The sequence below is a fragment of the Culex pipiens genome, chromosome 2, assembly GCF_016801865.2.
Source record: "Culex pipiens pallens isolate TS chromosome 2, TS_CPP_V2, whole genome shotgun sequence".
NCBI classification, from domain to species: domain Eukaryota; kingdom Metazoa; phylum Arthropoda; class Insecta; order Diptera; family Culicidae; genus Culex; species Culex pipiens.
The window spans coordinates 78682159-78705158 of record NC_068938.1 but is presented as its reverse complement, the minus strand read 5'-3'; the positions used below and the strand labels follow the sequence as shown (position 1 = coordinate 78705158).

Sequence of the window (23000 nt, the reverse complement as noted above, 5' to 3'; positions counted from 1 at the left end):
CGTTGGAATTAGATGCTGTTCCCCTACCTTGATCAATCTATTTTTGTGAAAAGAATATTTATTGGGTTATTTTGAATGCACCGTTTTTTACGTGTTGCTAACCGTTTTAGAGTACCTCCTAGGCCATGACTAGGGCCTTTATCATGGGCGGTAGCAAAATAGTGTCATTCAGCAAAAACCCCAAAACCTGCTTTATTATTATTATTATAGTTTATTATTGACACTTTACCATAATTTGGCAAATCTGATTTATGGTTCAAAAGATTGATCATATTAAATCAATTTTTATATTGTGAGCCAGCTCCATTTGATTAAAAGATGATTTTGGTCAAGTTACATTTAATCCAAAAATAACCTTATACGTGAGGACAGCAGTTGTATTGTGTTCCAAGAATCCAAGAATGATAAAAGAAAAAAAAACACTGTTGTTCGGAGGGTATCGAAATCATCGCAACTAAATATGGGGAATTAGCCGCAGATCAAACTTTGTGATTTTCTTACATTTTTCAGTTTTATACTTTCCAGAAATCCTTTTTCTACTCCTTGTGATCGTTCTTCATTAGAGTACAACGTATCAACAAATTTTATTCATTTTAATTCATATGTTTTACTCAATAATGTATCGTGCACTTATTGTTCAGTGTTACTAACAAGATTAATTGCATTTTCCTGCTCGCTCCGTCGGAATCCAATTCTGCCCTTTACTGTGTGTCGTTATTGCTCTGTCCTGTGGGTTAGCACAAAAATTCACCTCATTTTTTTTTTGAGCAGATAAACATTCGCGATTAAACTCCAGATTCCTACAGTGTTATACAGTTAATTTTTGCCCAATTTGATAAAGATTAATTATGATGAAATATTATTTCAATAAATGACCAGGTAGTAGTTATTGATCAGCCCACCTGTGTGCTTCTAGCAGATGCAGCGAATGAAGCTCATGTAGGCAATTTCGAAAACACAAAACTTTAAAATTCGATATCTCTGGAACGAAACATATTCATTTCTGTCGATAAGTGATTCTTATGTAAAATTGGCCGGGGAACACGATGGTGAGGTCAAATAAAAAAAATAAGTTGGGGTGTTTTGAGATACGGCCGTTTAAAGTTTTCAATTGCGCAATACAGGTAGAAAAAATAAATTAATCAAAATTTTGATCACGGAAATGGATTCTACGTCCAATTTCCTTCAAATTTGAGTCTAAGACCGACCTTCTAAGATTTGTGGTTCCTGAGCTATCGCCGTTTGAAACTAGGAGGTTTGGTCAAAAATCGCCAAAAAGTCGATTTTTTGGGGAGGTACAAAAATGGAGGGGGTGGTCCGATTTGGATGAAATTTGGGATTCTTGCATGTTTTGATAGTATCAACAGCTCTGCCAAATTTGAGCAGGATCGGAGAGGGTAATTTTCAAATGCTGTTCCGCTTCAGATGGAATGACCCATATTGGAGATTGGATATTTTGAAAACTAATGAGTGCAAAACAACTGGGCAGGTGTAAAATGAATTTTAAAACACTTTTTTCATTCAAATATTGAGACCATAGCTTGTTATTTGAATTTTATATCTATAAAGACAACTTCTTTTTTTATTCCATTTCTACCAAAAAACTAAATCTCTCCTTTTAGTTTCAATATTCTGCTTTTTGAGATTCGGCGGGAATTTTAAATATTATTATATCCAATTCAAAATTATTAAAACGTTTGTATTTATCAGTCGCATTCAAAAAGAAAAATTACAATTCATTGATTTTTTCATCAAAACATATTACAAACAAGCACCGCGCGAAGAAACGTCAAACGCAATCTTTCCGTTTCTGTTACTTTTCAGCTGCGTACCGCTTAAGAAAAATCTTTTCGTGACCCTTTCCTTGACCGTTTCTTGGGCGTTTTTTTGTATGGAGTTTTGCGTTCCTTCCCATCTGCGTATCAGCCTTTAACAGGAACTAAAATTACACAGTAATTTTGAGTTTTTGACCCAGAAGGAGGGTAACCGTATAAATTAGAGCAACACATGTCTCATGGTGAGAAACATTGGAAAGTGATAAACATTGAATACAGATAAACATTGAATAAGTGATAAACATTGGAAAGTGATAAACATTGGAAAGTGCTAAACATTGAATAAAGAACGGGGTTCAATTCCCCGGCGGAATACAGTGCACTTTTTTTCGCTAATTATCTTCTTTATTCAATGTTTATCACTTTCCAATGTTTCTCACCATGAGTCATGTGTTGCTCTAAACTAAAATTACTCCTTAGGACTAAGTTTAACGAAAATTTAAGAGGGATCAAGAACCTCACACTGTCTTTACAGTTCTTTCGGAAAAGTTAAACACTAGACATATTTCCTTGCCAAACAGCGATAAGTTTATTCGGTTGATATTTAATTCACATAAAAGATGTTTAAACTGGGTCTGTTCCCAAGAGTCTTTCATAATTATTCCACCAGCTTGCGGCTCAAAACGTTCAAAAATATACTTTCGTTTCTGTTTCTTCCTACTAGCTCTGATATATGATTGATTTTCAAAATCACGTCCTACAATTTCACTCCGATGATGTGTTGCTTAATCTTAGCTTTCGCTTAATTCAATACTACACTCTGCTTGCTTCAAGCCCTAAACTATTAAGAAGTTTTAAACAAATTTAGGAAGACTTGGGGTTTTAGGGGTTTCAAACAACGATCACTTTAAAATTACTTTGTAATTAAGGTGTAAGAAACTATCTTTTTTTTCTTTGCTTCAAGCTATATGTACAATTCTAACTAATAGTTAAAGAACAAATTGCGAGTTTTCCTTCAGCAAACTCTAATCGTATGTTTGAAAGTGAATAAAACGTTGAACTAAGCCAGACGGGAATTAGTGTGTCAGTGTGGGATTCCTTCGCTCCTCTTCCTCGACTAGCTCGTTCCAATCCCGCGAAAGCAGTCCATTTCCGTTCAGTTTCCCAGCGCTGTTCTCACTCACAGTTGTGCTATTCACAGTTTCGTGTTTTCCTGCTGAACTAGTTTGCTCTGCCTGCAGCAGCCGTTCACTTTCGTCGTTCTTGGCGGGAACGTCAACGGAGATCGTTTTCGGCTCCGAAACGCTCCGTGCGGTTCCGTTCGCCTTTTCGTGGCTCAGAAAATTGCTCGAGGTGTCCGGAGACGTTGTTGAGCTGGGTTGGGTTGGGCGCTCCTCGCTGATGGATCCACCGTCCAGTCGGAGCACGTGGCTTCGGTTGAGATCGCCAAAGTTCATGATGACCTTCGCGTGGCCCTCGTTGACCAGCTCGACGGCGATGTTCACGTCGGAGCCGTCCGCTGAGGTGTCGTACAGTTCGACCCCGGGCACGGGGGAACCCTCGCGGCCTTCACGACATGGGCCACCGCGGTGACCCTTGTTCTTGTAGGTTGCGATGCGGGACAGCAGCTTCTTCCACTGAGCAACTGGAGATATTAAATGGAATAAAATAATGGTAACGATTCAGAACTTTAAGTAACTCACCATGTGTTAGCTCCTCAAATCTGGAAATCGCCGCCGGTTCCCAGTCTTCCTCTCCCGTGGTCGAGCTTACTGTCGCGTTGGGCTCGACATGTGCCAGGAAGCACTCGATCGCTTGGAATCGAAGCGCCAAAAAGTCCGGCCTCAGTTCGTACACCTCGGCAGGTTGAATGTACTGATTGTCGCCGTAGTCTACAAAGTACAGATCCAAAACAATTTCTCCAGACTTGTATTCGTTCGGCAGAATGGCCACCACTTCGGCCCGGTACCACTTTCCGTCGGCGTTGAACTCGGCGGCCACGATCTGGCCTAGGTATGGCTTGCGGATCTGGTGCAGGTCGCGGTTGTCCTGCTGGTTGTAATACTCGGTCATGGTTTCGACCAGGATGTCCAGTTCGGTTGATTGCGGTCCTACCAGTTGCAGGTAGAACCGACTCGGGGAGACCACAGCGGACACGAATACCTCCAGCTGTCCTGAAGAGCTCAACGATTTGAGCTTTTCGGAGGTTGGCGGGAGAACCTCGCGGGGAACCGGCGTTGCCGTCATACTACTTGGCGGAGTACGAATTCGTGGCTCGCGACGAATATCCAGCTGCTCCTGGCTTCTTCTGAAGTCGGCATCGTCCTTAACCTTCTGCTCGATCAGTGACCTTGCGACGTTGATCTGATCCTGAGTGCCAGTAATCATGATACGCCGATTCTCCCCAAGAACACGTGACCCTTCAATCCAAACCTTGGCCATAGATTTGCGGCAAATCTCCTGCAAGGCATCGCCACAACGACCTGCAAACACAAAAATGTATAATTCCAAAATCACTCTAAAACCCCCCCTTCAAACCTACCCAAAATCTTCCCGCAAGCCGTCTGCGGCACCAGCATCTCCTCGGTCAACGTAATCTGTCGCGACGCCTCCTTCATGATCAGCTGCTCGGCCGCCTGAATGCCCGCCTCGGTGCCGTGAATCGTACACACCTGGTGTGACTCGTCGAGCTCTCGGAACTGAATCTCCGTCTTGGTACTGTCCTGGATGTGCCTCAGCGTGTACCCCTTGCGACCCACCACCAGCGGAACGATCTTGTTGGACAGCGTCACCTCAACCGATTTGACCTCTTCCTGTTGGCTGATCATGCGGACCAGCCGGGCGATCTTGTTGGAAATGCCGGAGTCGGCTTCGTCAAAGGAGGCGGTGGCGGCATTTCCGGTGAAGGAGTCGCTCGAGTCGGCGAATTCGTTCTTTTTCTTCTTGAGGAAAGCGTACACGCACGCTCCGCCGACGCTCAGCAGGGACAGTCCCAGGATGATTGGGACCGTCGATTGGGATTTCATCATTGCGGAGAAGTGGGTGAGCTTCGGGAGGTTACTGAAAAAAGTTTGAAAAGGAAATTTTAAAGGCCATGTGGTTACTGCACGATCCCCTATGTTCATGATAGTGCGAAATCTAGAACCAAAGCTATTATTTTTTGAAAAAACTATGATCTCTAGAAAATATCGATACTATGGCTTTACAGTAGGGTGCCCAAAATATGAGATTTTTTTCAAAACCTCGCTCCACAAGTAGAGCGGTGCTCCTTGAGCTATTTTAGTTATAGTAAATTTTGCCCATAACCCATGAAGAGCATCGGGGCTGCATTTACATAGCAAAAACAATTCATTGGCAATTTATTTCTTAATTTCAAGTTAAAATGTGGAGGAAAAAGTTAACACAAAAGTTACACTACCTTCCCTTTACTATGCAAACGAATCCATCAGAAGGGAAAAGATCACCAGTTGTGTTGGTCCGAGCCGGGATTTGAGGCGGAAGCGTTATACGACTAGGCTACGTGGGACTTTTGGCCAAATATGAGCCAAATCGGTCAACATTTACCCATTGATTCTCAAGGGTGAAGTTTGTATAGAAAAAATGTACGAAAATCCCAATTATCTTACGGTTCTGTCTGCAAGGTGCACTACTTCCATTCAAATGTTCCCAAAATTGAGATTCTCGTTGGAAATTAATTGCTGTATAGCTTTGTCGAACATACAAAGCTGTAAAACTCGACCCTGAAGAGTTATGACTATTAACGATTTCAAAAAGTCATTTTTGTACGACCAAAAAATTTTTTTCACCAGCTTTATGCTCACCAATAAGTTAATCTTGAACAATATCGCTCAAAATTGGCTCAGATCCTTAAAATAACCCAAAAAAAACGATTTCAGTTGTCAAATTTTGGTTAGATTTTCAATGCTAAAACATGAAATTTTCATTTCAATTTTCCAATATTATAAATCTTTAAAAAAAAAAATGCGCCATGGGTTTTTAAAAATTTTAGCCTCGAATATGTTTATTTTTAAAACTGAAAATCGAACCAATAGTTGCCAAAAAATAACTTTAAAAAGGCCATAGGGGAGATGGGGTTAAGACGGCCAACCTAAGGTAAAAACTCATTTAAAATCAAAATAAATCGTTATTTTCAACTCCAACTCAGTACAGATCCTAGTTGGACTTCTCCTTCATAGAAATTATCTAACTTGGTATCTTTAAAATAAACTTTTGTATACTTTTTATTGATTTTTAAAACAAAATGCTTTTTAGACCCATCCCCCTATTGCGGGGGTATGACGGCCACCGTTTTTTGCAACTTAGATAACTAAGATAACAATACATAAAAACCTAATATTACTGTTAAGCACATTATCATCATGACTGTGAAATGAAATGCTTTTAGTAATATGCTTCAAAATGACAATGACAAATATTACGTCACACTGCTGATTACGACCATTTTTTCTTACTTATGAAAATTTTGTTAACAAATTAATGTTTTGTTTTGCAAAGAGTGGGTCAAAGTAACTTATTTAGGCTAAGGTAGAATATCAATAGATATTTGGGTAACTTTTATCATGTTAAGTAGTAAAACAATTTTGCATCCAAAAAATAAATTAAAATTTGTTATAGCCATGTTTTCGGAATTATGCAGAAATCCATTTTCCAGTAATAAAAAGTAAGATATTTTTTATTAGCTTTCCTAACTAACAACAACTTTGCCAAAGACACAAAAAAAAAAAAAAATTCCTGTCTTTTAGATTTTTATATAATGACATACCCATTATGTATAACCAACTTGAATAATCATGCAAAATGGCTTCTTTTGACATCTAGGGAATGTATGGACAAAGTTTCATGCAAATAAAAATACGAAGAAAAGTCGATTTGCTTTTTGCTACTTCTAACTTACGTGACATTTTCCGAGGATTCCGTATATGACAAAATTTAGACCAAAAAGTGCCACTATGGAGGCCTACAGGGCAAAAACTAACGTTGTAAAATGTTTGTTATAGAAAAATCGAAAAACTATGAGAAAAACTGCGATTGGCCAAAAAGTTAAAACCGTTGGCTTATAGTCTATGAAATTCACTAACTTTTGACCTATAGAAGTATGGGTGTTGGAAGCTGTTGCAAAAAGATATTAAGGTTTAAAAAAAAAAACATTTTTGACAGTAATTTGCAAAAGCTATGAGAAAAAGTCAAACCAATCCTGGATGTCTATGGCACATTTTGAAGTGCTCTGAATGCATCTAAGAGAGTTGGAATTGATGAAGTTTTAGGTAAATGCAAGCAAATTTAAGATTTTTCATGTTTTTTGGACCTCAAACTTCAATCCCCTTTTTACCCCACTTTCCTATCATTATATTATATTATATTTTTGTCGTAGAGGGCTCATATTTGGTATGAGTTCATCTCATGTATAGACAAACAAACGCTGAATGTTTCATCCAAATCGGAGCACTTCGATACGACCTCTAGAACATACCGAGCAATATTTACAAATACTGCCTCTTAAGAAAAATACAAATTTTTTAAGCAATCAATATTTCAATAAAAAAATATTTCTAGTAATATTTTCAATAAGCCGTTGCCAATTTTTACAATGAAATATTTATTTTTATTTTCCATTTTTTTTATTTTCATCCATAATGATTCTCTTTCTGATCTTAAATATTTTTTGAAAGAGACGAAAGTAAAATCAATAAATTTGCAGATACTGTAATTCTGTAATTTCGGAATACATTCGTCCGGCTTCAGCTGAAGATTCATGCTGTCCCATGTTGCATGTTCGAGTGTAGACCTACGGAAAACCTTGCCGCGAGGAGAGGTGAGTGAGAAGTACACGAACCACCTACGACATAATTCCTCGGGCGGCCCAGGTCAACTCGAAGTTACCCCAGGCACCCCCAGTGCAGGACACATTGGGGGTAGAAAGTGGATAGAATTTTCAGTGAATACAATAGTTATGACAATATCCAGGTTTTTAAGCGAAGATGGCGTTCGAATGCTGAACGCCCGAAATGTCAAAATCACGCAGTGGTACCAACATTGCGAAAAAAGTGTGCCATGGCATGACCGCCACATTTTTTTTTCTAATGTTGGTGCTACTGCGCGATTTTGACATTTCGGGCGTTCAGCATTCGAACGCCATCCCCGCTTAAAAACCTGGATAGGTTCATATAATCCTTATTTCTTGATCTTACCTTTTGACACTATCAAACCTAGCAATATTACTATTGCATCTTACCATTCCCTTTTGGTAGTGTCAACTTCAAACCTTCATCCATTGTACAATTAACGCAGAATTTCCACTATATCCTTCATGCGGAATCGTCGTCTACTTTCTTCGCCTTATTATCACTTAACCACGACGCGATATTGTTCTCACATTTTTTGAGCTTCTACGACCGATTGTTATTCACGCACTTATAAAAATACTTGTTCTGTTTCGCGGCTTTGTGAAAAATACACGTGTGTTGGCTGATACAATGACTTTTTCGGTCATCGTATGCTCGCAAGGTACATGAAAGAGAAAAAGAGAGAAAAAATGGGATAAGTACAATGTAAAATAAAATCGAACATTGAATAACAGACTAACACAGAAAGAAAGAATAAAGAAACCTTCAGAACTACCAACTTGTAACGAGAAGCTTACTAGAAAACAACTGAAGTTGTGAAATATGGGACAAGACAAACAAACTTGAATAGCTAACATATATAATAAAACAGTTTGAACGTACCTTTAATCATATTAACAGTTATGCCCAAATTTCTTACCAAATTATTTTCAGCAGTTACATTTCTACAATAATGTATTGCGATTCCAAGTTAGAATAATTGAGTAGTTAAAGTTTATGGGTTAAGGGACAAGTTATAGCAATAGCAAAATAAATAGATGTATAGATTTTACTAAATTTTATCTTAACAGAATAGGAAAAATCTAGCTTGTTTTTGAAAATAACCAATGCACCAAGAGCAAACATACAGCATGTCACGTTCACACCATATGGAGTAAATGTGATAAACTATATGTCCACATTCGGGGCACCACCTTTTTCAGAATATAGGAAATGATAGAAGGAAGACCCCATTCTGTATGGTGGAAGATTTTTGCAACACCTTGGACTCGGACCAGACATTTTGTCTGAAATAAGAGAGAAAGACAAATATTAAAATTGTGGTATTATCACTAAATCCTATCATCCTTTCACCCCCCAAGACATGGTCTATCCTTCGTGCCTTCGTGTCTTGGGTGATGGCGAATTCTACCTTCTTCAATGATCTTCGGACCACCTCCAACTAGAATTCACAACAGGACCTCCCTCGGCTCCAGTTTACAACATGACAGCGACGAGAACACAGCCGAATGGGAGTTGACAGTATCAAATGCATGCTATACCCTTTGCTTTGCTGGATACTTACTAATAGCAAAGGGCGAGAGTCCTGCGACTCTCAGCAATCATGAATACTGCCCATTTGCCACAATAAATTTGCAGATACTCTGTAAATATTTGGCAGTAGCACTGTACTGATGTTTTAAACATTTAAGGTAAATTTTGCTTCAATATTTTAATAAAATCATGCTTGAAATTTAAAATATTGTTTTTTTTTTGTCCGGTAATTGTTATAAATACTTGTTGGAGGTGATCAAAAACAGAAAGTAAAGCTTTTTAAATCATGTTCTTTACTACAGGCTGAAATTACACAATATATAACAAAACACTTTTCACCCAGACCTTCTCCGTTACGACTGATTTTGTAGCTCATACCGTGTTTCTTAATTTGGTAAAACTCTTATCATTTCGTTATCGCAGTCGCTAGTAAGCAAAGTGATATAGTTTTGGTTGTATTTTAGGCCTAACGAGAACGTTTGGTCTTCAAGCAAGCATTCACGAGAAATAGTTTTAAAATCGATGGATGTAAAAACTCAGTGATTTGACATTTTTTTGTTCGACACTTTTTGGTTCATTCTCCTATAATTTGATCAAGTCAATTTGAATTGCTTTGTTAATGTGAATAAATGTATCGTTTTCGAAGAAAACTTCCTCAAGATCTTGAAGAAAATCACCAAGCTGCACTCGCAAGTGCATAAACAAACTTCCATTAGCATTTATCTTAAAACGCGATCACCCAAACTGCCCCTGCCTGACTGACGGCATCAACCGGTGTTTGCGCACAAATTGAGTCACTATTTTGAATATCTTCTATCCTAGTGTGGTGCGGTATGTGTGGGAACCTGAGCACAAACAGTTAAAGGCCAATATACCGATCTACACAGAAAAAAAAGTGTAAATTTACCTGACTCGTAAACATTGTTTCATACGTAAACTCACTTCATGTAAATTTGAAATCCGATGTAAACGGTTGAATTTCACTTAAAGAGCCAACATGTAAAATCAGATTCAATGTTATTGATGAATTTTACGTAAATGAAGAGTTCGTTCAGGAAAATCAACAGATATGAATGCACGAAAAGCATGTAAACCATGAAACTAATTTAAAACATGTTTAACGTAAACGTTAAACAATGTAAAATCGGTTAAGTTTTGCCTGCGTTAGGGATTGACAGCAAGCAAAATCAAAACAAAGTTGTGTTCTTGCAGGTCGCTTGGTTGCTCGCGGAATCTGTTCTTTTTTCAAGTTGATTAAATAACAAACTACCAAGATTCAATAAGCAGTCTCGATTGCAGTGGGGGACATTTTCGGTCGGTGTTCAGAAAGCCATTCCTATTCCCGCTTGCACCTGCTGGAGAATGAAAAACAACTTGTGCGGTTTAGAAAAGAGTTTCCGCTGCTGATACTGATACCGGAGTCGGAGTGGAAAAAAAGCGATCCACCTTCGCAGCTCTTCTAGTGAGTCTAGTGGAACCGTCAACGTACTGTCAGCCGCATCAAATCAAAAGTAAGTACTTATCTTATTTACTTGGTGTGTGCCACTTCTTTGTGGTTTTTAGGGCGCCTCAACATGGGTCATCGCGAAAAGTTGCGATTTCCTCTGGAAAACTCTCGTCGCTCGCGCACGGCTTGTTTTTCCTCTCGAATCATCCCCAGAGATTATCCGGCCGGGCAGCTCCTCCACAAACCATCACGACCGTGACCAGTGTCGACCAGTACAACAAACTCATCAGCTCGCCGGCCCTAACCGTGGCGTTGTTTTCCGCTGACTGGGCGGAACAGTGCCAGGAGATTCTCGCGGTGATGACGGAACTGGCCAAGCAGTTTTCCGCGGTTCAGTTCGTGGACGTTCCGGCGGAGGAACTCAAGCACCAGATCGACGCCGTTCCGACGGTACCGCTGGAGGATCGGCTAATGGCGCTCATCAACCGCGCAAACGTAATGATCTTCATAAAGGGTGACTGCGACACACCCCGCTGTGGCTTCTCCAAGCCTAGGACACGTTCGACATCTTGACCGACGAGGAGGTGCGACAGGGCCTGAAAACGTACTCGGACTGGCCGATCTATCCGCAGGTTTACGTGAAGGAGGTGCTCGTCGGTAGGTTGGACATTATAAAGGAACTGCTGGCCGGCGGCGAGCTGAAGGAGACGTTGAGTGCGTGAAGTTGTTGAAAATTATTAACGCTAGACGACAATTACCTCATCACGAAGAGCTAAATGTTGTAAAAATTGAATTAATTTTGTAGTTTTTCCAGCAATCCGCGAATGTTTTGCAAAAAATACACAATCGACTTTGTCAACTTGACAGCTGACCACTGCAAATAACGGTATCAGCAGATCAAAGTGATGTGCGTTGAAGGTGCAGCCTTTGTTGGAGTCGACAAAACTTTACGCCAAATTTTGTTATGGGAATTGGGACCTTAAATTGAGTAAGATTGGTTATATTTTTGAATGCAGCGACAAATTTTGCGTTAAAAGTATTTTTCTGACAACAATGAAATTTTTATTTCTTTTTATAAAATTTTTGTTTTTTAGATTTTTTTTAATGTTCCTTTGGTTAAAACTTGGTTAAAACATTTCAAAAAATACCCAAAACCAAAAAAAATAAAATAAAAAATAAAATTTATAGGTGAACGTGATTCCGGGGACTCCAAAAATCTTGTTTCCCCTCGAGTTGTGCATACGTAATCATTTTTTGTAAATTTTGGTAAATTAGCGTTATGAGATGTGTTCAAAATATGTTCAATCGATTATAACAAAAGCTTTTACTATATTTTTAACCAATTAAAATTTAATCCTGTTTGAAATTTTTTTAGAACCTTTTATATATTTTAATTAAAACAAGTTGATTATTTTTCTTCTGCCAAAGACCTTTTATATGAATAAAAAAATTGATTACTTTTCTTCTGAATACTTTGGGAGCTTGTTTGGGAGCGTTCTTTTATTACGTAACGCAAAATTTTGGATTTTTGACCCCCCCCCTTCGTAACAAATCGTATAACAATTGAGCAATCCCCCCAAGATACCCCCCAACCCCCCTTGTAACGCGTAACACAAGGTCTGTTTGCAATTTTTTATGAGTGGTTATATGAAAATTATGCGTTACGTAACATAATTTTTTATCACACCCCCACTACCCCCATTTTCGTAACATTTCGTTTCAGACGCCGACACCTCCTCTCTCCCCTAGCTGCGTTACGTAAATAAAGAACGCTCCCTTTGGCATTCTAATGCTGATGTACAGATTTATGATGCCAGGAAATACAGATGAATTGACCGTAGCAACCCTGAGTCAACATTTTTCTGCGTGAGCTGTCAACACCACGACCCCAGAAAAAATTGCGTTTTTGTTGTTGCACCACATTCGTTTGTCCCGTGTTTTTGGTGTTCTCCCGATTTTGCGCTTCCGTCTCTAAATTCAATTCGATAACAATCCCTCAGCTGTTCCGGTAAGAATCGAGCACCAACCCACCTGCTTTTTTGTGATAATTTACTATAATTATTATTCGTTTGTTTCAGCTAGCATTTCATGAATCATGCCGGACGGTTAAAAAAGTGCTTTTCTCCGCGAAACGTAAAACAGTGCGTCTCGCTGCCAAAAGTGAAGTGCTCTAATCAACAATGACAGAGACGCTGCAGCTCCGCGGCTAGCTGGTTGGCCACTCCGGCTGGGTCACCCAGATCGCGACCAACCCCAAGTAAACGGACATGATCCTCGTCGCGCGACAAGACCCTGATCGTGTGGAAGCTGACCCGGGACGACGCCAGCGACGGCATCCCGCAGAAGCGCCTGTACGACCACTCGCATTTCATCAGCGACGTCGTGCTGTCCGCAGACGGTAACTACGCCCTGTCCAGCTCCTGGGACAAGACCCTCCGTCTGTGAGACTTAGCCGCCGGCAAGTCGACCCGTCGCTTCGAATACCATGGTCGTGTCGGTTGCGTTCTCCGTGGACAACCGTCAGATCGTGTCCGGCTCGCCACAGGACCATCAAGCTGTGGAATACGCTCGCTGAGTGCAAGTACACCATCCAGGAGGACGGTCACTCCGACTGGGGGTCCTGTGTACGCTTCTCGCCGAACCACTCCAACCTAATCAAGGTCTGTGCTTCGCCTACGGACCGTCGATGAAGATCTGGGACCTGACCTGCAAGACCATGGTCGAGGCGCTGAAGCCGTCGAAGGCCAACCTGCCGCAGTGCCTGTCGCTGGCCCGGTCCACCGACGGACAGACCCTGTAAGCCGGCTACTCCGACAACATCATCCGCGTCTGGCAGGTGTCCGTGTCGACTCGCTAAGAATTATTCGTGTGTGCGCTAAATAAATCTAGGGGCACGAGTCGTCGCCAGAAGAAGAAGAGCGGCGTGGCCGATTACTCGTAGAAGCGAGGACACTAGAAACCGTCGTCACATCGAAACATCATTCGGAAAGCAGCCCATCCGGAAGCAGCTCAGAAGAGTTACACGCAGCTGGTAGGTTGTAATAAATTCACTACAATTGTGGAGTATAAATTTATACTTTTTTTTTATACAGCTCGACAAAGCCGCTGATCAAAGGGGTTTGAATTTGGCCGATCGCTGGATTGATGCAACAGGACGCAACAACTGCAACGACGGCCTTACAGTCAATCTGCATCAGGTGGTTTCGGTCGAGCCGTCCGTGTTCGACTTCATCACCAGTTCTACAGTTCGAGCCTGAAGGGAGAGTAGATCGAGATAAGTATTCGGCTAAAGGTGCAAGGTGCACGATTTGAATTGCTTAACTGTAAGTATTGCCATTTTTCTGAGTAAAATCCGCAGAGCTAAAATCACAACCTGAATTTATGTCAAACAAATGTGCATTTTGTGAAATTTTGTATAACTTCGTTGAATTTAAAATCCCATACTATTTTTCAAGCTTTTGATTGCCTGCAGTTTGAAATGATTCTATTTTGTTTATCTGGTCAATAATAAGCATTATTTCAATGGAATCATATGCTTGAATTGATTAGAAAGGAAAACAAAAGAAAAAAATTTGAACCTTGGTGAAATTTACGTAGATTTCATCGGAAATTTACATGTTTTCGAAACGCTTTTTGTTCTACACAATTAGATCGGATGGCATGTAAATTTAAAATGAAGTTGATGTAAATTAGCATCATTAATGACGTGCACTTTTGGTACATCATAAATGATGTAAATTTACCGGATTTTTTTTTCTGTGTACACACCACAGCGATCTATGCGATAGTCGTGTATGCTCTAAAATTAGCTTCATGACATAAGATCAAACGCGCGTCGTCGTCGTTGTGGACAAGACACGTTTGACCGATCCTGTCCTGCTGAAAGATCATGCGGAAAATGTCGAGCAACCCGATCCTCGCGCTGATCCGGAAGATTATGCAATTCTTTCAACACTACACTGTTGCTGATGAAAACCGACGTGAACTTAACCTTGGTTGGTTTGTTTACTTTGAAACGCTTGAACGTGTCGTTCTTCTCATTTTGACTGTATTACAGTTGTCGAATCTTGACCGATTTAAGTAATTTTGGACCAATTTGAGGGATATTGGTCGTACAGTAGAACCCTATTGGTTAGACAAGGATGTCAATCGAACAGAGTCACTTTGTAATACGCCGACTCCTTTCAAAATAAACGTACTCACACTTCTTAATGTTGGCTTTGACAGTATGCGTGAGCGCGGAATAAAAAGTGACAGTTAATAGAAGGTATCAAACCAATGAGACATTACTGTACACTAAAATGCATTTTATTGATTTTCCCGGTTTTGCGTTGTTTTGCTTTTCCTCGAGCACGATTTATCAAACCGGAACAATCAAAACAACTCTCCAGCAAAGAGTAGAGCGTGTTCCGAGGGCTGCCCACTGATAAGAAAAATGATTTATTCTCGTTCTTTGCCGATTTCAATCAATTTACTAATTATAATTGGCGAATTATGCCGCTATCTAATCGTGTTCTGCGTTTTTCTTCTTCTGTCGTATAATCCGCAATTCACAAGCTAGTCCTAAACGTGGTAGTTTCGACGATGACGACAACCTGCCTGACCCTGAACAGCTCAACGTTGTATTCCCCTCACTTCTTCAGTGTACAGTGCTTCTTGGCTGAACATTCCTGAACAATTCCCAAACTCCACACTTTTTCCCACACTGATTCCGGACTTTCAACAGCACTAATCTGCTAATTGGATTGGATAATTACGTCGCTGAAAGGATTTTTTTTTTGCAAACTCGCACACATTCACACTCACACGCTTTTTTCTGGCACTTTTTATTCCTTTTTTCTCAGCCTCAAATCCGCGCGATCACATCGCGACGAACGAAACGCGAAAACCTCGTTCTTGGTGTCGGCGAGTTCCTCCACTGTCAGCTGCTCACATCGGTATGAGAACGACGGGTTAGGTTAGAGGGTTAGCGCGAGTCGCACACAGCTTGAACGGTCAAACAGCGCGGCTGTATGCAAGCGAGCAGGCAAAACAGCACGAATACCTTCTCGCGATGTCTGGGTGCTACGGGATGTTGGGGATCTTAGAAATGGGCAGTGAGGAAAATAAATAAAAACTTGTGATAATATTAATTTGTCGATGGAGACGCTCGGTATTTGACTTGGCGTAAATACTTATAAATTCTGGTACAACATATTCACGCTACGAAGTATATACAGAGCGGATTCGGATTGTATTCCACTGGTTTTGGATTCGCTCATTAGAATGCAGTTTCATTCGAATTAGCGAATCCGCTCTGTACCCAAAACCTCTTTTGCACATAACTAAAACCAGGGCTTGATGAAGGATCGATCACTGACAGGGATTGCCTGTTATTTGACAGGGCTATTATCATTGACCTGATCGTTGAACGTTCACTGACAGCCAGGCGACACGGCTAGAATTTTAAAAAATCTCAAGAGATATAGAAGTTCATGAAAAAAACATGTAATTTATTGAGATTTTCATTCTTTCAAACTTGAGCAGTTATTTTAAATTTGATTGTTTATTTGTAAAATATTGAAAATAATTTGATTTTTTTTCAAAATAATTCATTGATATTTCTGTAATAACTTTATGATGAAATGAAATATTTTAAAAACTCTTGAAAGTTTTTTGATGTTTTATTTTTTTCTTCTCTTGCCATATCCTGTGTTAAAATATCCAACTATATCAAAATGAACTGTAGTGTAAATTATTGTTGAAAGGAACTCCAAAACTGTTTATTCACTAGTAAAATAAATTGAATTTAATTATTATCAGACTAAAACATATTTAAACTTTTCCATGATTTTTTTATGTTGCCAGGACCTTTTGAAAAAATAGTCTAATATGTTTGTGAGCTTTTCTTTTTTTTTACATGAGCATTTCTTAAAAATGTTTTAAAATAAGTCTGAATCAAATCAAAAAAATAAATAAGTAGATTTATTTTTCGTTTACAGTAATTCTCTCTCTACGGTTTCGCAATGTTTTGCGATTTTGAAATTATATTTGTTTTTATTTGGATGAACTTCGCCATGCCTATGTCAAAATAAGTCATTTTGCTTCATTAGTTTTTCCATATAAGTCTCCATACAATTTTGACTATAGATACAAAATGGGTGTGTAAATATATTAAATTCTTTCTATATCTTGAGAAAAGATTTTCTGATCAATTTTGTGTATTTGGCAAAGTTATAGGTTACGTTTGTTTAGGGACCATCCACAAACCACGTGGACACTTTTTTTTGAAACCCCCCCCATTGTGGATAATTTCCATACAAATAAAATCATTTATGTATGGAGCGTGGACAATTTATTTACTTTTTGCCTTTCTTACTAAAGAAAGGTATAGGTTTTACTTTAAGGCTGGACGTCATTTTCATCTCCGTAAATATTACGATTCAGCATGAATTTTCATCGGAAAAATCGCCAAAAAATCACACTGCATCGATTTTCGACGCTTCTTCGCCAAGTCGACAAGTTGTCAAGTTGAGCTTCGAATACTGGCACGAGAATGCATCTATTTTGTGGCTCGACTTATACTCGTTTTGTAGTAGCTTGTCTACCGATGTTTCCTCCAACATGTAAGATATCGTAGCTTTTCGGTTTCTTTTGTTCTGTCCGCTTTTGCATAACTGTCCAATGTTTATGCAAAAACTTTTGTGACATAGGACATTCATCCGGCTACAATCAATTTGTTTCCCGTGAGCTCCTAAAATCGCCTGAATGTAGACATAATTTTTTCGTGATTTCTTAAGTTAATTTAACAGGGTTCATTGGATTCCAATAGGAGCTTTCTAAGCTTTTCATCGTTTATATCGTTTTCAAAGTTTTCAATGCTGGCAACCCCAATGGCTTTCTACATAAGGTTCTCGCGATTGAGTGTGTAGTGGTGCGGTTGTTAAAAATAGCTATCTCTGACTCTGTCACTTTCGTAGAAGCTGAATGGCTAGCTTCCCTGCACCGTCCGCATATTCCCGTAAAAGACACGTGGCATACCAGCCTCGAAACGACGCGCCGCATTTTCGGCAAATGCGCGCTGTCTAATCCCATACTGCGCGTTTTGTTTTTGTTGATCTTCTTCTTCGAATTGCATGGTATTGTTGCCGGGTATGTTTTTTATTGCACCAAAAGTGCAAAAAATCGCTGGCAACAGTGTCTGCGGCACATTCTGAAATGCCGCGCGGCATGTACCTTTGAAAGAAACGGACAATACCAACACACAAAAGGGATCGTACCGAAACCGCGGTGTGCGTTGTCACTGGCGCATGGGAAGCTTGCTATGATCGCGTTTGTCATAAACGCTTGTTTGATTACAAACTTACAAACATATTGTACGATTGAAAATATTCTTTTGGTGAAAATTGCGTTTTTTATTTCTTTTGGAAATCATATCATTTATAATACATTGCTTTCTTCATAAGACTTTCTTTTGTGCTGACGTTATAAATAAACAAAGTCGATGTTATGAATTGAAAAAAGTTCTACCATTGTTATATTCTTTAGTAAGAAAGGCTCTATCTCACCCCAGGTGGGATTAAATCGGGTTTTTTAAAAATCGAAAACCTGGAATTAAAAATTATTCAAAATAAATAGAATTTGCAAACAAAAAGTACCTATCATTTTTTTGAATGTACCTTGTAAAAATAATTCTTGAAAGAAATGCAACTCTGTAAAAATAGGTGCTAGTAATCCTACCATGCTACAAAGATGTGTATGGGTAGGAGGTGGACCATCCATGAAAAAAAAAAACACTATTTTTCAAATAATCATATCCAGAGTTTTTTTTGAAAAGGACCAATAAACTATTGTCTTTCATATGTTTATAGGACCTAATAAAAAAAAACTCTAGATATCCTTTAACACATATACAAAATTGCGAAGATAAAAAAAACCTATTCTAGAAATTCCAAAAAAGTTAAAGTTTTCCGTGGACCTATTTTTCTTCAAAAGACCTAATCATAACCAACAACTTTGCCGAAGACACCAAATTGATCAGCAATTCCCTTCTCAAGATACAAGATTCAAGATATAGAGACTTGTATGGAAAAACTACTTTTGACATAGGGAATGCGTAGAAGAAGTTTCATCCAAAAAATAATACAAAAAGGAAATTTGCGAAATCGTAAAGAACCACTCTTCATTTTTGAACTTTTTTCCAAAAACATATTAAATTTATTCAATTTCCCATATCTCTCCTAAACCAACCACCGACAAACTTTATCTCGGTACAAAAAAAGGGGAGACGAAAATCCCCCAAAACGAAACCAATACAAAGGGGGCTTGTGTTCTCGTCGAGGTATTTGCTTTGGCGGCCTTTGCACCCCACACCAGTTCACACATCATCACATCAGCGTCGATGGGGCGCCGCCGTCCTCGCGGACGGAACACAGACGCTGGTGGGCACGTGGTTGCGGTGCGTTACGTTTGTGTGTGATTTGCTGTGTATTGGTACGAAACCTTCTCTGACATTTGTTTTTGAATGAAACGGTTCTGTTATGAATGAGTCCGATGCCGACCAGCCCTGCCGAGTTGGGGGTTGGGGCGGAAATGACGTGAGGGTTAATTTAGACTGAATCGTTCTGATTTATTTGGAATATGTTCAAAAGTCTCAGAGAGTCACTTCCGGTTGCGATACTACTTCACGACGGTATCGAAGACCACCCCCTTTGGGGAGCCGAGCACAACCCCCATGAATCCCTCTGGTGGCGAGCACCGGAAGGTGGTTTCGCGCGCAGGCGAATCGAGCGCTTTTCCACCCGTGGGTTTTCCACCCCCGATCCGGAGCTAGGAAAATACGTCAAATCCATTGCTGGTGCTGCTGTTTTCCTTGGCAGTGACCTCCTCTCACGCGAAATTTAGTTGTCTCCGATTGTCTCGAAAATGTTGCTCAAGGATATCGCCCGCTTCTCGCTGCAACATCGCACACTTTACTGTTATTTAATTTTAAGCATCTGGATCTTTTTGCTGATTGCGGGTAGGTTTTTAGAGCTTCCTTTGGGGAGTTTTAAAACGTTGGGTTGCGAAAGAGTTTCATCGATTTTCTGTCACCTTGCAGGGATGTACAAATACATTGGGTCAATCGAAGCCAGCAATAGTGTGTTGAGTTCAAAGACTTTTCTGTTCAAAAAGCAGCAACTGCTGTTGGAGGAGCAAGATCGGATTCGGGCCAAGAAGATCAACGATGAGGACTGTAACCATCCGCCGCAGATCGGGCTCGGAGAGGAAGGTGGTACACTGGAGGGGTGGTCCTTGCAGGGGGTGTTACTCTTGATACGTCACGGTGACCGTGGGCCGATGACCCACGTGCGTGGTATCGATTCGGTGGATTGTGGCTTTGAGGGTGATTCAGTGCTGACCAGGTACAACCACTACTTGACCAATAGTAGTTCCAGCACTACGGCTGGTCACTGGATGAAGACTGGTCCATTCCATGGCTTCCCACTGCTTCCGTCCAGCCCTAGAGCGTGTTTGCTGGGGCAGCTAACGCAGAAAGGGGTCGCCCAGTTGCTCAGGGTTGGTGACGTGATTCGGCAAGCTTACGCCCACGCGTTGGCCCTGTACACGAGACCACCTGCGCACACCAGCACTAGCAGCAGAACCACACCTTACAACGCTTCCGATACGACCAACATACCGGCCATGTACAACACGGACGATATCGTAATCTACTCCACACGGTACCGCCGGACGTTCCAGTCGGCTATGGCGCTCATGTTCAGTCTGGTTCCCCCGGAAAAGTGGCAATACCTTCAAATCCAGGAAAGTCACAGCTTGTCATTCTGCTTCGCGGACTGCGCCTGTCCCCAAGCAGACAACTTGAAGAAACAACTCGACAAAGACGGCAAACAGGTTCTCGGAGCGCACCCTGCCATCGGAGCCATCGTCCAGTGGATGGGAGCCACCATACTACAAAATCAACCCACAGTCGGACAATCCAACCCACTCGAAGTCCGCGATGCCATCTTGTCACACATATGTCACGATGCACCACTCCCGTGTCGTAAGATCTCCCTCAACCCCCAAGAACCCCGTCTAACCAGCAGCAGTACCCAAGACCCGCAAGACGTGATCAACATCGATCAGGACGACATCACGTTCAACCAACCGCCCCCTAACACCGAAGAACCGGACGACGTCGACCCTACCGGAGACCAGGAACCGGACATCGAGGGTTGCGTCGAAAAGAGCCACGTGGCCGCCCTCATGTCCTACACCCAGTGGGCCGGCCTCAAAGAGTGGAAAAGCCTCAAAATGCGCCAGCAGGGCCTACTCCGTGCGTACGGCTTCCTGCGCAACATAGTAGGCTACATGCTCAAGATGATCTCCGGCGACAAGGTCAAGTTCGTGCTCTACTCCGGCCACGACAAAACTATGGAGTACCTAATGGCCGCTCTCGCACTGTCCTCCGAAACCCCGTTCATCCCGTACGCTTCCCGGCTCGCATTCGAAGTGTACAAGAGTGACAAGGACACCCAGTTCTACTTCCGCCTGCTGTACAACGGACAGGACGTCACCAACACGATCGCGCTGTGCGAGGGTGGCAAGAGTCTCAGCGTACCACGTGGCATTCGCGGGGATCGCGCAAATCTCTGTCCGATCGAGAACATCATTCGCTTTCTCCACGACGATTACTTTCTTCCGCTGAACGCTACTAACTTTAAGGACGCTTGTTTGGCACAAAGAGACGGTTACTTTTAAGTTGTTGACGTGTTGTTACAAGAAAGTTATTGTTCCAGTTTTAGGTTTGATCTGTGATACAAAAGAAACGTGTTTAGTATTAAATGTAAACAATCAGTTTAGTTGAACGAGATGCAAAAGACGAACGGAGAACGAAGTCGAGTTTGACCTACATGAAAACATATCATTTTGCAAGTGAATTAAGATTTAGGGAAAATCAAAGTAAATATATTTACATATGTCATAAGAAAGCAAGTGGGTGAATGGGATTTGTTAGTGTAATTTATATTTCAGGTCGCTAATAAAAATGCAATTGAATGGCATTCAAGTGTTGTTTAATTTGATACTTATTTAAAAGGTAGTAATGGGAAAAGGTGTGATTATCTACGGATGTCGGCAAGCTCTTGGCACTAACTCTTCCCCTAGGATAGGAAAACAGAGTCGGCTCACCTCAGGTGACGGAGGACAACGCGGATCAAATAAAATAAAGCCAATTTGTGGGAAATATCAAGGGATGGGTTTTATTAAAGACAACTAACGAAAAATACGGAATTAAGACTAAATTTATTAAAAACAACGGAAACTACTGTGTGTGTGATGTGGGGGGAAATTTGGGCTATTGTGGGGTTGCTGGGGTTCTGGAACTGCTGCGGTACGTACCGTTGATGAACTGCTTCTTCTCCTACTTCTGCTTCGGCTTCGGTTGGCTCGGGTTCTTGGTGGGCTAGCACCACTCGGATGGCCACGCTCGCTTCAGCGCCGCGCACGGAACATCGACCAGTGCTCTTGGGTGGCAATGGCGGCCGTGGAAAACCGCGGGCTGGCTTGAGCGATGGCGGACGGATGGCGCGTACTGACCAGCAATGGCGTAGGCTGGTGTCGAGGTTTACGGTGTCTTCCTTCGTTGGCTCGATCGGGCGGACCACGGGATCACCGTAACGGTCGTTCCGAGAAGGGTCTCCTTGATAATTAGGGCTTCAGCCCGAGAAAAACGCTCCTTTACGGGTTATGGATCCGCAGATCCAGAGCTAGGGTCCTATTACGATTAGGTGCATGTACTGGCTCCTCCGCACTTACTGTACATGGACCGACCCGTGCGAGTGTGAGGCGCGTACGCTTGGTGGACGAAATTAAAAAGGTCCTGAACGAACAGCAGGGTGATGCGGGAATCCTTCTTCCGTCTTCTGCTGGCTCACTTTTAAAAACTTTCACTAAAGCACTCAACTTTCTCGCACGAACACCGGGATTGAAATGGCCGATTCACGGCGGTCAAACCTGCCTCGAAGGATCCGTCATCGGTCTCCTCAACCGTCATCCCCCAATACCGCCAACATCGCAGAAGCTTGCCCTTAAGTTGCACCCACTGGATACCCCCCTTGCACCCACTGAGCCCTTTCTTAAGAGACAATATTTTGTTGTGTTTGTTGACGGGGGACTACGCTAGACAATATTGGTGTTTCCCTATAGCTCGTCACCCAAAACATTGAACATTTACCACAAAGAACATTAAATAATAAATAAATAAATTAACATATTAAAAATACTAGGGATCTTGTAACTGAACGGTTACAAATTGCTGAAAGAAAATTTCTTTTAAAAAATTGTAGCGGGACAATAAATAGGTACTCTTATGTAATGTACAATTTTCTGAGTCTTCAAACAACGTCAGTTAGTTAGTTA

The 23000-nt window shown here is 41.1% G+C and overlaps 2 protein-coding genes and 2 pseudogenes across 2 annotated transcripts; 3 read left to right on the top strand and 1 right to left on the bottom strand.

The window, feature by feature from the left end:
* Positions 1-2340: 2340 nt before the first annotated feature.
* Positions 2341-15571, bottom strand: LOC120419188 (tudor and KH domain-containing protein homolog). The gene is made up of 4 exons (XM_039581858.2): positions 15426-15571; positions 4318-4835; positions 3479-4258; positions 2341-3420 (listed from the first exon to the last, which is right to left on the bottom strand). The coding sequence occupies exons 2-4, from the start codon at positions 4802-4804 to the stop codon at positions 2852-2854; spliced, it is 1836 nt and encodes a 611-aa protein (XP_039437792.1). The 5' UTR covers positions 4805-4835; positions 15426-15571; the 3' UTR covers positions 2341-2851.
* Positions 10286-11695, top strand: LOC120419196 (glutaredoxin 3-like; annotated as a pseudogene).
* LOC120419189 (guanine nucleotide-binding protein subunit beta-like protein) lies at positions 12800-13491 on the top strand (annotated as a pseudogene).
* A 3834-nt stretch (positions 15572-19405) lies between the features above and the next one.
* Positions 19406-21643, top strand: LOC120419195 (2-phosphoxylose phosphatase 1). The gene is made up of 2 exons (XM_039581867.2): positions 19406-19617; positions 19699-21643. Exons 1-2 carry the CDS (start codon positions 19524-19526, stop codon positions 21339-21341), a joined length of 1737 nt encoding a protein of 578 aa, XP_039437801.1. The 5' UTR covers positions 19406-19523; the 3' UTR covers positions 21342-21643.
* Positions 21644-23000: the final 1357 nt, after the last annotated feature.

Bases quoted from the DNA above. Each gene is read 5' to 3' on its own strand.
- LOC120419188 (XM_039581858.2), bottom strand. From the start codon at position 4,804: ATGATGAAATCCCAATCGACGGTCCCAATCATCCTGGGACTGTCCCTG. The intron at 4,259-4,317 runs GTAGGTTTGAAG...TTGTGTTTGCAG, and splicing joins GGCTTGCGGGAAGATTTTGG to GTCGTTGTGGCGATGCCTTG. The intron at 3,421-3,478 runs GTGAGTTACTTA...TAATATCTCCAG, and splicing joins ATTTGAGGAGCTAACACATG to TTGCTCAGTGGAAGAAGCTG.
- LOC120419195 (XM_039581867.2), top strand. From the start codon at position 19,524: ATGTTGCTCAAGGATATCGCCCGCTTCTCGCTGCAACATCGCACACTT. The intron at 19,618-19,698 runs GTAGGTTTTTAG...GTCACCTTGCAG, and splicing joins GATCTTTTTGCTGATTGCGG to GGATGTACAAATACATTGGG.